Here is a 12,622-nt window from a genome sequence, read left to right on the forward strand (position 1 = left end):
AAGGGGGCTGCAGATGGATACGTGGGGCGCTGAGTGGCCCTTCTCCAGGGCCCTGGTGGCTGCTTGGGGGCCTCTATGGAGTAAGTGGGGCTGTCAGCCCCGCTCCTGGGGCCCGTGGGGTTCAGCCTCGAGCCCCCTTTGCGGACTGCCAGTGAGGGGTGAGGGGCCACCCCTGATGTGGGCAGGAAATCGGCCGGGCCAGCCCAGCGGGTCACACGTGGGCCAAACGCGGCAAGGCTGGCCCAGGCCGGGCTCCCAGGGGCTGGAGGCGGGCGGCTCCTCGCTGAGCGAATGGGCCAGGCCCACGGGTCAGCGTTAGCCCTGGCGGGTGGCAGCTGCGGGGCCAGGCCAGGCACCCCCCTCACTTCTCTCCTGCGGGCGGGCGGCGCTGACCCTCCCGCTGCCTGTCTCTGCAGGAGGCCCCACCGCCTCGGCCGGCCCCACCGTCTCCCTGGCCTCCCCGACCGGGCGGCCCAGCGCCTGCTCTGCCAAGCAGTTCTCCTGCGGCAGCGGGGAGTGCCTGGCCCTGGAGAGGCGCTGCGACCTGCACCCCGACTGCCAGGACGGCTCTGACGAGAGCAGCTGTGGTACGTGCCGGGCTCCTGCTGCGGGCGCTCGGCCCTGGGCACGTCCCCCCGGCGACGCCCGGGGAACTGCCCGAACCTCGGAGCAGGGAGCCGGGCCCCTGCCCTCCCACTGGCTCCATCTCCAGCCGGCGTCAGGGGCCAGGCTCTGGAGCTGTCCGGTTCCCTCATTCCCCGGCAGATCCTGCCCAGGGGAGCCCTGGCGGCCCTCAGCCTGCATGGCCCCCGGCTGGGGCCCCGGGCTAGACCAGGCTGGGCTGGGGTCCGGCTGGGGACCTGTCCCGGGGCGGGGGGGCTGGCCGGAGCCCTGGGCACCCCCGTCTCTAAGGCCTGTCTCCTGCCCCCCCAGTGGACTGCATCCTGTCTCCCTGGAGCGGCTGGAGCGAGTGCAGCCGGTCGTGTGGGCTGGGCGTGACCTTCCGCCGGCGGGACCTGCTCCGGAACGCCCTGCCCGGGGGCCAGTGCGAACGCAACGAGTTCGACAGCCGCTCCTGCTTCCTCCGGGCCTGCCCAGGTGAGAACCCACACCTGCATCCCTGGGGAGCAGAGACCCCCCCCAGCCTGCTTCCCTGGGGAGCAGAGACCCCTGTCCCGCCCACCACGCCCCCCGGGGAGCAGAGACCCCCCCCCAGCCTGCCTCCCTGGGGAGCAGAGACCCCTGTCCTGCCTGCCTCCCTGGGGAGCAGAGACCCCTGTCCCGCCCACCACGCCCCCCGGGGAGCAGAGACCCCTCCCAGCCTGCCTCCCTGGGGAGCAGAGACCCCCCCCACCTGCCTCCCTGGGGAGCAGAGACCCCTGTCCCGCCTGCCTCCCTGGGGAGCAGAGACCCCTGTCCCGCCTGCCGCACCCCCCAGGAAGCAGAGATCCCCCCAACCTGCCTCCCTGGGGAGCAGACACCCCCCAGCCTGCCTCCCTGGGGAACAGAGACCCCTGTTCCACCCACTGCACCCCCCGGGGAGCAGAGACCCCCCCAAAACCTGCCTCCTTGGGGAGCAGAGACCCCTGTCCCGCCTGCCTCCCTGGGGAGCAGAGACCCCCCCAACCTGCCTCCCTGGGGAGAAGAGACCCCTGTCCCACCTGCTGCCCCCCATGGGGAGCAGGGACCCCTGCCCACTGCCCCCACTGGGGAGCAGACCCCTGCCCTGCCTGCCTGCCCCTCTGCACAGCCCCTTGCAGCTGGGAACGGAGGCTCAGCCCCCTCCTCAGCACACAGCCCCCATCTGCTGAGCCCCACGGCCCAGCCCGGCAGCTCGGGGCCAGGCCAAGGGCTGCCAGGGTGTGGGCCCTACTCGTGCCCGGCTGGAGCCAGCCAGCCGCCCCTTCCAGCCTCCGCACTTGGCCTGGCCGCTGTTGGAGGCGTGGGGGAAAGGTGGAATCCCCCCAGTGCACCTCCCTGTGTGGGACTGTCCCGTGGGGAGCTGCCCCCAGCCCTGCGGCCGGAGAGCCGGGGGTGGGGGGCTGGCTCCGTGGGGCTGTCCAGCTCTGTGCTCACCCCGTCCCTGCCCCTTCTCTGGGCCAGTGAACGGCGCCTGGGCCCCCTGGGGCGAGTGGTCGGACTGCGACGCCGAGTGCCGGGGTGGAGTGCGGAGCCGCACGCGGAGCTGCGCCGACCCCCCGCCCAAGAACGGGGGCCAGCCCTGCCCCGGCGACGCCGTGCAGACAGAGCCCTGCAACCTGCAGCCCTGCGGGGATGCCCGCGGTAAGGGGGTGCGGGGCCGGGGGGCAAGGCAGGGAGGGGAGACGCGGGCCCATGGGTCTGCGTGGGGAATGTGGGGAGAGGACGTGGAGTGAGCGGGGGAGGGGTGAGTGTGACTGGGGGGTACTGGGAGGGGTGGGGGGTCTGGGGCCTCCTGCCTGAGTGCCGTGCGCCCCTCCAGACTGCGGCCCCGAGATGGTGCACGTGCAGGCTGGGGACTGCGAGAGGGGCCTGGTGGCACCGTGCCCCCAGTCGTGCCGGGAGCTGAACGCCGAGAGGAGCTGCCAGAGCCGCTGTGTGGAGGGTGAGCGGCGCTGGGGGGCGGCGGGGGCCCTGGCCAATGGCCCCATCCTTCACACCCCCAGCTGTCACCCGGCCTGACCCCCTCCCCATCCACCCCGGCCTGGGAGGCGCCAGGCCTGGGAGGCGCTGGCCTCGGAGTCCCGGTGCCGCTCCACAGAGCCGCTGGCAGCAGGGCCCACACTCTGCGCCAGCCCACGGGCATCCCAGGGCTTCTCTCTTGGCGGGTGACTCTGGGTCCCTGCTGGGTGACGCGATCCCTGGGCGCCAAGGATCCACCAGGCCCCAGCCCGCGCCCTCTGGCCTCACTGCGTCCGGCTGGCGTTGGCAGGGTGCCGGTGCCCCCCGGGGCTCTACCTGCAGGAGGGCGGCTGCGTGAACATCAGCCAGTGCCACTGCGACTTCAGCCAGGAGCAGCGCCTCCCCGGGGAGATGTTCCTACACGACAACTGCAGCCAGTGGTGAGTGCCCACCCGGGGCTGGGCTGTGGGGCCCCCGGACGGCCCCTGGCGGGCGTCGGCCCTGCCCGCGCTGCCCCCGGCCTGCCCGCGCTGCCCCCTGCCTGCCCGCGCTGCCCCCTGCCTGCCCGCGCTGCCCCCTGCCTGCCCGCGCACGCTGCTGCCCCAGGCCCCTGCATCCGCACGCTGCTGCCCCAGGCTCCTGCATCCGCACGCTGCTCGCCTGCGCCCACTCCCTGCGCCCGCTGCCCCCAGCCTGCCCACCCGCGCTGCTGCCCCAGGCTCCTGCATCCGCACGCTGCTCGCCTGCATCCACTCCCTGCGCCCGCTGCCCCCAGCCTGCCCACCCGCGCTGCCTGCCTGCGCCCACTCCCTGCGCCCGCTGCCCCCAGCCTGCCCACCCGCGCTGCCTGCCTGCGCCCACTCCCTGCGCCCGCTGCCCCCAGCCTGCCCACCCGCGCTGCTCATCCTGCGCCCACTCCCTGCGCTCGCTGACCCCTGCCCACCCGCGCTGCCTGCCTGCGCCCCCACTCCCCGCGCTCGCTGCCCTTGGCCTGGTGCGCGCTGTGCCTGCCCTGATGTGGCCTGGGCTCCTCACCCTTGGCTCCGCACGCGCCCTGCCGTTGGCACTGTACCCACAGCAGCCCTCCGGCCCCTGGCGTGTTCCACACCAACCGGTGGCTGGGGGCCGAGAGCAGACACAGCCCTGGGTGCTCCCCGACTGCCCTGCCCCATAGCACTGGGGCACCATGGCTCTGTGGCTCTGGCTGAGCCCCGGGCCCAGGCCCCCTGACCCTGTGTCTCCTCTCCCCAGCGTGTGCCTGGACGGGGTGGTGACGTGCGACGACCTGGCCTGCCCCGTTAACTGCGGCTGGTCGGCCTGGTCCCCATGGACACCCTGCGACCGCAGCTGCGGAGTCGGCATGCGGGAGAGATTCAGGTGCGGGGGGAAGCACGCGGACCCCGCCGGATGGGCACCGCCCAGGGACCCTCGCGCGGCAGGGGCCGAGTGCCCACGCCTGGGGCGGCCTCTCAGGTCCTGCCACGGAGGCCTGTGGCACCGCTGGGTCTCGCAAGCCGAGCTGGGCTAGGCTGGATCAGTCCCAGGATGGGAAACTGTGACGATGCGGTTCTGGCGGGACCCCACTGAGGTGCCAGTTCAGGACCAATTGCTCAAACAGGGCAGTCACAGCCCTAGGCTGGGGTTTCTCCACCTCTAAGGCACCAAACCAGCCAGACAAAGAGGACTTGGGTCTCACCCCACTGGCTAACCACACGTCACACAAGCAATTTCCTTAGACACTCCAGTCTCCCAGTATCCCCACCAGTGCACTCGTCCTGGGGATGAATGGCTATGAAAACCAACGCCCCAATAAAAGAAAACGGTTCTCTCGATCCCAAAGAATCAAGCCCCAAACCCAGGTCAATATACACATCAGATCTTACCCACAAATCACGCTGTTGCCAATCCTTTAGTATCTAAAGGTTTATTCGTAAAAGGAAAAAGGTAGAGATGAGAGCTAGAATTGGTTAAATGGAATCAATTACATACAGTGATGGCAAAGTTCTTGGTTCAGGCTTGCAGCAGTGATGGCATAAACTGCAGGTTTAAATCAAGTCTCTGGAACATCCCCCGCTGGGATGGGTCATTCAGTCCTTTGTTCAGAGCTTCAGTTTGCAGCAAAGTCCCTCCAGAGGTAAGATGCAGGATTGAAGACAAGATGGAGATGAGGCATTAGCCTTTTATAGACTTTTCCCAGGTGTAAGAACCTCTTTGTCCTTACTGTGGAAAGTTACAGCAAAATGGAGTCTGGAGTCACATGGGCCAGTCCCTGCACTTTGCTGAGTTACAAGGTGTATCTGCCTTCTCTCCATGGGTCAGTTGTGTAGCTGATGGTCCTTAATGGGCCATCAAGCAGGCTAGGCAGAGCTAACACCAACTTGTCTGGGGTGTCACCCAGAAGCAGAGCACAAGTTTGAAATACAGACAGTACAGAGCCAATATTCATAACTTCAACTACAAAATGACACATGCACCCAGACAGCATAATCCTAACCAGCAACCCATAACCTGGTCTTAGACACCTTACATGATCCCTTTACATAAGATTTGGTGCCACTACAGGACCTTGGTTGCAACCATGTTCTATATGGTCCCAGATTATGTCAATAACGTCACAGAGACCCCCAAGAAAACCAGACACTGCGGGGCTGGGAGTAGGGGCTCTGTAGGGCACACGCAGGGAGCGCTGGCCTCAGTGCCCTGCTAGGGGTGCCGTACTGCAGGGGCTCGGCGGGGTGGTCTCCTGTCACAAGCAGTGCTGGGCTGGGGGGTGCTGGGCCGCGGGGGGCAGGGCAGGGGCTCAGCATAGAGCAGGGCAGGTGCTCAGTGGGGGGCACTGGGCCATGGGGGGCAGGGTGGGGGCTCAGTAGAGAGCAGGGCGGGGGGTCAGTGGGGGGCACTGGGCCGCGGGGGGCTGGGTGGGGGCTCGGCATAGAGCAGGGCGGGGGCTCGGTGGGGGAGCTTGGCTGCAGGGAGTGAGGCGGGGGCTCGGCGGGGGCGCTGAGCTGCAGGGAGAGGGATGGGAGGCAGCAGGGGGTGCTGGGGAGTGGGGCGGGGGCTCGGCAGGGGTGCTTGGCTGCGGTGAGAGGGGCAGGGGCTCGGCAGGGGCGCTGGGCTATGGGGAGCGGGATGGGGGCTCGCCGGAGGGCGCTGGGCTGCGGGGCGGGGCTCAGCGGGGCCGCTGGGCTATGGGGAGCGGGATGGGGGCTCGCTGGGGGGCGCTGGGCTGTGGGGAGAGGGATAGGAGGCAGCAGGGGGTGCTGGGGAGCAGGGTGGGGGCTCGCTGGAGGGCGCTGGGCTGCAGGGCGGGGGCTCGGTGGGGGCGCTGGGCTATGGGGAGGGGGATGGGGGCTCGCCGGGGGGCGCTGGGCTGCGGGGAGAGGGATGGGAGGCAGCAGGGGGTGCTGGGGAGTGGGGCGGGGGCTCGGCAGGGGCGCTGGGCTATGGGGAGCGGGATGGGGGCTCGCTGGGGGGCGCTGGGCTGCGGGGAGAGGGATAGGAGGCAGCAGGGGGTGCTGGGGAGCAGGGTGGGGGCTCGCTGGAGGGCGCTGGGCTGCGGGGCGGGGGCTCGGCGGGGGCGCTGGGCTATGGGGAGCGGGATGGGGGCTCGCCGGGGGGCGCTGGGCTGCGGGGAGAGGGATAGGAGGCAGCAGGGGGTGCTGGGGAGCAGGGTGGGGGCTCGCTGGAGGGCGCTGGGCTGCGGGGCGGGGGCTCGGCGGGGCGCTGGGCTATGGGGAGCGGGATGGGGGCTCGCCGGGGGCGCTGGGCTGCGGGGAGAGGGATAGGAGGCAGCAGGGGGTGCTGGGGAGCAGGGTGGGGGCTCGCTGGAGGGCGCTGGGCTGCGGGGCGGGGGCTCGGCGGGGGCGCTGGGCTATGGGGAGCGGGATGGGGGCTCGCCGGGGGGCGCTGGGCTGTGGGGAGAGGGATAGGAGGCAGCAGGGGGTGCTGGGGAGCAGGGTGGGGGCTCGCTGGAGGGCGCTGGGCTGCGGGGCGGGGGCTCGGCGGGGGCGCTGGGCTATGGGGAGCGGGATGGGGGCTCGCCGGGGGGCGCTGGGCTGCGGGGAGAGGGATAGGAGGCAGCAGGGGGTGCTGGGGAGCAGGGTGGGGGCTCGCTGGAGGGCGCTGGGCTGCGGGGCGGGGCTCGGCGGGGGCGCTGGGCTATGGGGAGCGGGATGGGGGCTCGCCGGGGGGCGCTGGGCTATGGGGAGCGGGAAAGCCTGAATCCCAGCCCCCCAGACTGGAACGTGGGGAGAAGGCCCCAGCCCCGCGGGCACCCCAGGGGTACTGGGGTGGGGAAAGGGCGCGGGCGGCATAAGCTTCCCCCCTGCAACCTGCCAGTGCCCTCGAGCCCCCCCGACCTACAGGGGGGCAGGAAACGGGAATGACCTGGGGTAACTCTCCCCCCAGAACGGGGGGGACCCTGGGGCAGCCATGGGGATGTAGGTGGGTTCGCACTTCCCCAGGTCACTGGCTGGAGTGACCCCGCTCAGTTCGGTCTCGAAGGGGGGAGAGGTGTGACGAAGTGGGACTGGTCGCACTGGGGCCTGGGGACAGATCCTAAGTATCTAGCAGCAAAAGGCCATGCAGCCAAATGCCTGAAGCTCTGTCTCCTAGCAACGGATGGCCCGGCCCCTCCCTGCAAAGGTGCATCTAAAGGTGTTGGAGACAAAGGGGTCAGGTGACCTCCTAGCCCAGGAAAGAAGCAGGGCAGAGAGGAGGGGCCGGAGGGGGCTGGGAGACTGGAGTTGGCTGGGGAACAGAGGGGAGGCAGGGAGACCGGGCTCTGATCCCCGAGGGGGGTTATGGGGTCCCAAGATGGACCTAACAGGGGGGATCCGGTTATCTGTGCCTGCAAGACCTGTCTGGGACTGTGTCCTGTCGTCTAAATAAACCTTCTGCTTTCCTGGCTGGCTGAGAGTCCTGGTCAATCAGCAGGGCGCCCGGGGGTGCAGGGCCTGACTCCCCCACACTCCATGACAGTGGGGCAGCACCCAGCTGTGCTGCCCCCTGCCGATCGCTCTCCCTAACTACCTCCCCCCGCCCCCAGATCCCCCACCAACCCGGCACCTGCCAACGGCGGAGCCCCGTGCGAGGGGGACGCGCAGCAAGTCCGCGAGTGCCACACGGCCTGTGTCTCCGGTACGTACACCCTGCCCGGCCCCGGGGCAGCCCGCGGGGGGGCGGAAACAGGAACCCTCTCTCCTGGCAGCATTGGCAGCACTCCTGGGGTAGTGCAGAGCATCCTGGGCGTGGAACCCAGGCGTCCTGGCATCTCTGCCAGCTGGCGTTGGATGACAACTGGTCCAATCCTCCCATTGTGCCACCAGCTGGGGGCAGAACGTGCCCTGCCTGGCCACCACCCTCCGTGTCCTCGGGCACCAGGGCCTAAGCCCGGGGCCCACCCCTGGGGTTTGTGCGTAGCCCCCTGATGTCACAGCCGGGCAGCGCTGATCAGCCCTGTCCATCTCCCTTGATCCCCAGAGCCCGCCGGCCCCTGGAGCGACTGGACACCCTGGTCCCCCTGCTCCAAGACCTGCTTCTACGATGTGGACCGTGTCGGGGTGAGGAAGCGGTTCCGTCACTGCAACGACACCGGGGAGGGCGCTGGGCGATGCCAGGGGGCGCCCGTGGAGGAGGAGCAGTGTGACACGCCACCCTGCCCCGGTGAGAGCCCAGCGGGGGGGATGGCCGGCACAGAGCCATAGCAGTGTCTAACGGGGCTTGTGGGGGCAGCCCTCGAGGAGGGTGGGGGATCCATGGGTGGTGTTCTAGGCTTTGAGGAGGGAGGGGGTTCTATGGGCGTGGTTCTAGGCTCTGGGGAGAGATGGGGATCAATGGGTGAGGTTCTAGGCTCTGAGGAGGGAGGGGGTTCCATGGGCGGGGTTCTAGGCTCTGAGGAGGGAGGGGGATCAATGGGTGGGGTACTAGGGTCTGAGGAGGGTGGGAGTTCCATGAGCGGGGTTCTAGGCTCTGAGGAGGGAGGGGGATCAATGGGCGGGGTTTTAGGCTTTGAGGAGAGTGGGGTTCCATGGCAGGGTTCTAGGCTCTGAGGAGTGTGGGGGTTCTATGGGCGTGGTTCTAGGCTCTGAGGAGGGAGGGGGATCAATGGGTGGGGTTTTAGGCTCTGAGGAGTGTGGGGGTTCTGTGGTGGGGTTCTAGGCTCTGAGGAGGGAGGGGGTTCCATGGGCGGGGTTCTAGGCTCTGAGGAGGATGGGGTTCCATGGGCGGGGTTCTAGGCTCTGAGGAGGGAGGGGGATCAATGGGCGGGGTTCCATGGGCGAGGTTCTTCTAGGCTCTGAGGCAGGCTGGGTTTCAAGCTCTGAGGAGGGAGGGGGTTCCATGGGTGGGGTTCTAGGCTCTGAGGAGGGAGGGGGATCCATGGGGTTTTAGACCCCATAGGACAGAGGGAGATCAACGGGAGCACGTTCCAGACTGCAAGGATGGAGGGGTTGCTTTGGTGGGGGCCGCTTGTGAGAAAGGACGGGGATCCATGGGCGGGGTTCTAGGCCCCAAGGAGGGAGGGTTGCGTCGGTGCGGGGGACCCCCAAGGGTGGCCGGGGTTCCCCAGTTGGCAGGTGCCAGGGCAGGGCTTGGCGCAGCAGCTGGGAGGTTCCCAGTGGGTTTGGCTGAGCTCACCAGGCCATGCCTCTGCTGGCCCCTGGCAGTGGAAGGTGTCTGGACCCCCTGGACGGCCTGGTCCCGATGCTCCGCTACCTGCGACTCCGGCGTCCAGACCCGCAGCCGCACCTGCTCCAACCCGGCCTACGGGGGGCCTGAGTGCACGGGGCCCCTCGTCCAGACCCGGGACTGCAACAGCCAGCCCTGCCGAGGTACGGGGGCACCCCTGGGGGCCGGGGCCCTGCCGAGGTACGGGGGCACCCCTGGGGGCCGGGGCCCTGCCGAGGTACGGGGGCACCCCTGGGGGCCGGGAGCCAGGGCCCTGCCAAGGTACGGGGGCACCCCTGGGGGCTGGGGCCCTGCCGAGGTACGGGGGCACCCCTGGGGGCCGGGGCCCTGCCGAGGTACGGGGGCACCCCTGGGGGCCGGGAGCCAGGGCCCTGCCGAGGTACGGGGGCACCCCTGGGGGCCGGGAGCCAGGGCCCTGCCGAGGTACGGGGGCACCCCTGGGGGCCGGGAGCCAGGGCCCTGCCAAGGTACGGGGGCACCCCTGGGGGCCGGGGCCCTGCCGAGGTACGGGGGCACCCCTGGGGGCCGGGGCCCTGCCGAGGTACGGGGGCACCCCTGGGGGCTGGGGCCCTGCCGAGGTATGAGGGGGGCACCACAAGGGGCTTGGCCCAGGGCCCTGCCGAGGTATGAGGGGGGTAGCCTGTGGGGCTGGGCACGGGACCCTGCTGAGGCACGGGGGGCTCACCCCGAGGGGCCGGGCACGGGGCCCTGCCAAGTTACGAGGGGGTCACCCCTAGGCGTTGGGCCTGGGGCCCTGCCGAGCTACAGGGGAGAAGGGCTCACCCCTGGGGGCTGGGCCCGGGGCACTGCCGACATATGGGGCGTGGGGCTTACGCCAATGAGCCAGACCCTGGGCTCTGCAAAGGGGCAGGGCGGGGGGCTCACTCTGATCGGGCCAGGGCCTGGGGTGCTGCCGAGGGACGGGGTGCGAGAGCCCTGCCATGGGACAGGATGGTGATGGGGGGGCTGACCCCAGTGGGGCTGTTACCTGGGGGTCTCTCTCCTGCCCGCCACCCCAGCTGCCTGCCAGGGCCTTACACCTGCTGCCCCATAGCGAGAGGCCCTGGGGTCCCGCCACGGCTCGGTCTCACCCCCTCCCCTCGCAGCGCTGTGCCCCGCGCCCATGATCTACCAGACGGCTGAGGAGTGCCGGCGAGGGGGGGGCGCCTGCCCGCGGCTCTGCCTGGACCAGGGCGCCGGCGTGGAGTGCGCCACCCGCTGCTACCCGGGCTGCTACTGCCCCGACGGCCTCTTCCTGCAGGACGACGGCTGCGTGCCGCAGAGCCAGTGCCTGTGCTACCACCAGGGGGTGCTCTACCAGCCGGGCGACACCGCCCCCCGCGACGCCTGCAACAACTGGTACGGCGCCAGCGCCCTGCTCCTCGGGCCAGCCGCCCCCCACACCGGGCACGAGCCCTGCGCCCGCTCCGGGGTCCCTCTGCCGGGGCGCCCAGGGGCCTGCTGCAGCTGGCTCTGGGGAGCGCCTCCGCTGGGCGTCACACTCAGCCTCTCCCTCTCTCCCTTGCAGCACCTGCGTGGCCGGGGAGATGGTGTGCGGCATGGAGCCCTGCCCAGGTAACGCCGCCCCCGCCAGGCCCTGCCCACGCTGGCTCTGCGAGCACCAGGGCCCGGGCGGGACAGGGGCTGAGTGGGGCAGGTCTCAGGCCCGGCCCCAGCAGACAGGCCTGCCCCCCGGATGGGCACCGACTGAGACTGAGGGATGCTAGGGGCCCTGGGGGGTCCCCACCAGCCCGGGATAAGCGCAGGGATGGGGTCCCCGGGGCTTTGCGAGGGCAGGGGATGCGGTGCCCACAGGGGAGCTAACCCTGCCGTCTCCCCAGTGCACTGCGGCTGGAGCGGCTGGACCGAGTGGAGCTCCTGCAGCCGCAGCTGCAACGTGGGCACCCGGCGGCGCTACCGCTCTGGCTCCGATCCGCCCGCCGCCTTTGGGGGGCGCGACTGCCAGGGCCCCGGCGTGGAGGTCGAGTTCTGCAGCCTGCAGCCCTGCAGGGGTGAGTCGGCCAGCGGCTCCCAGCCCCCGCCCGTGGCCCGAAGGGACTTCCTGGGGTACGGGGCTGGGGTGCTCCTCTGCAGCTGTCTGGGCCCAGCCCTGCTCTGGGGGCCTGGGCCTGGGGGTGTCCAGGGGCTGGAGCCACAGCGAGGGCAGCAGCACAGGTGGTGCCCACCCCAGAGCCTGGCAGCCAGCGTAGCCTCCCCTCCTCGCCCGCCCTAGGAGGGCTCAGGGTCACTGGGGCATGGGGGTCCTGGGATTGGTGACACTGTGGAGCCGGGGGCACTCCTGGGTCACTGGGCCTGTGGGGTGGGGTCTCTCAGGCATTCGGGAGTCTCCTGGGGTCTCTGGCCCTGTGGGGCAGGGTCTCTGGGGCAGAAGATGGCTCCTGGGGGCTCAGGCCCTGTGGGGTGGGGTCTCTGGGGCAGAGGATGTTTCCTGGGGTCTCTGGCCCTGTGGGACGGGGGGTATCTCCTGGGATCTCTGGCCCTGTGGGGCAGGGTCTCTGGGGCAGGAGATGGCTCCTGGGGGTCTCTGGCCCTGTGGGGCGGGGTCTCTGGGGCAGGGGATGGCTCCTGGGGGTCTCTGGCCCTGTGGGACGGGGGATATCTCCTGGGATCTCTGGTCCTGTGGGACGGGGTCTCTGGGGCAGGGCATGGCTCCTGGGGGTCTCTGGCCCTGTGGGATGGGGTCTCTGGCCCTGTGGGACGGGGGGTATCTCCTGGGATCTCTGGTCCTGTGGGACGGGGTCTCTGGGGCAGGGGATGGCTCCTGGGGGTCTCTGGCCCTGTGGGATGGGGTTTCTGGCCCTGTGGGACAGAGGGTATCTCCTGGGGTCTCTGGCCCTGTGGGACGGGGTCTCTGGGGCAGGGGATGGCTCCTGGGGGTCTCTGGCCCTGTGGGACGGGGGGTATCTCCTGGGATCTCTGGCCCTGTGGGGCAGGGTCTCTGGGGCAGGAGATGGCTCCTGGGGGGTCTCTGGCCCTGTGGGGCGGGGTCTCTGGGGCAGGGGATGGCTCCTGGGGGTCTCTGGCCCTGTGGGACGGGGGGTATCTCCTGGGGTCTCTGGCCCTGTGGGACGGGGTCTCTGGGGCAGGGGATGGCTCCTGGGGGTCTCTGGCCCTGTGGGATGGGGTTTCTGGCCCTGTGGGACAGAGGGTATCTCCTGGGGTCTCAGGCCCTGTGGGGCAGTGTCACGGAGTGTGGGGGGACACCAGGCCCTGCACTCCCACTTCTTGTGATTCACCAGGACTCTCAGCCAGCCAGGAAAGCAGCAGGTTTATTCAGACGACAGGACACAGGCCAGGACAGGTCTTGCAGGCA

General features: G+C 70.1%; 1 protein-coding gene across 1 annotated transcript in view; it reads left to right on the top strand.

Annotated features, from left to right (window-relative positions):
* The window catches only part of LOC123363313 (SCO-spondin-like), a 153,155-nt gene that overhangs the window by 78,262 nt on the left and 62,271 nt on the right, over positions 1-12,622 (top strand). The window contains exons 54-65 of the mRNA XM_045004174.1: positions 417-587; positions 934-1,098; positions 2,104-2,283; positions 2,462-2,584; positions 2,912-3,041; positions 3,853-3,978; positions 7,649-7,740; positions 8,083-8,265; positions 9,267-9,431; positions 10,395-10,647; positions 10,817-10,863; positions 11,130-11,300. Of these exons, the coding sequence (XP_044860109.1) occupies positions 417-587; positions 934-1,098; positions 2,104-2,283; positions 2,462-2,584; positions 2,912-3,041; positions 3,853-3,978; positions 7,649-7,740; positions 8,083-8,265; positions 9,267-9,431; positions 10,395-10,647; positions 10,817-10,863; positions 11,130-11,300 (1,806 nt within the window). The remainder of the gene's footprint in view (positions 1-416; positions 588-933; positions 1,099-2,103; positions 2,284-2,461; positions 2,585-2,911; positions 3,042-3,852; positions 3,979-7,648; positions 7,741-8,082; positions 8,266-9,266; positions 9,432-10,394; positions 10,648-10,816; positions 10,864-11,129; positions 11,301-12,622) is intronic.

This window comes from Mauremys mutica, chromosome 2 (genome assembly GCF_020497125.1).
Source record: "Mauremys mutica isolate MM-2020 ecotype Southern chromosome 2, ASM2049712v1, whole genome shotgun sequence".
In the NCBI taxonomy this organism is placed as follows: Eukaryota; Metazoa; Chordata; order Testudines; family Geoemydidae; genus Mauremys; species Mauremys mutica.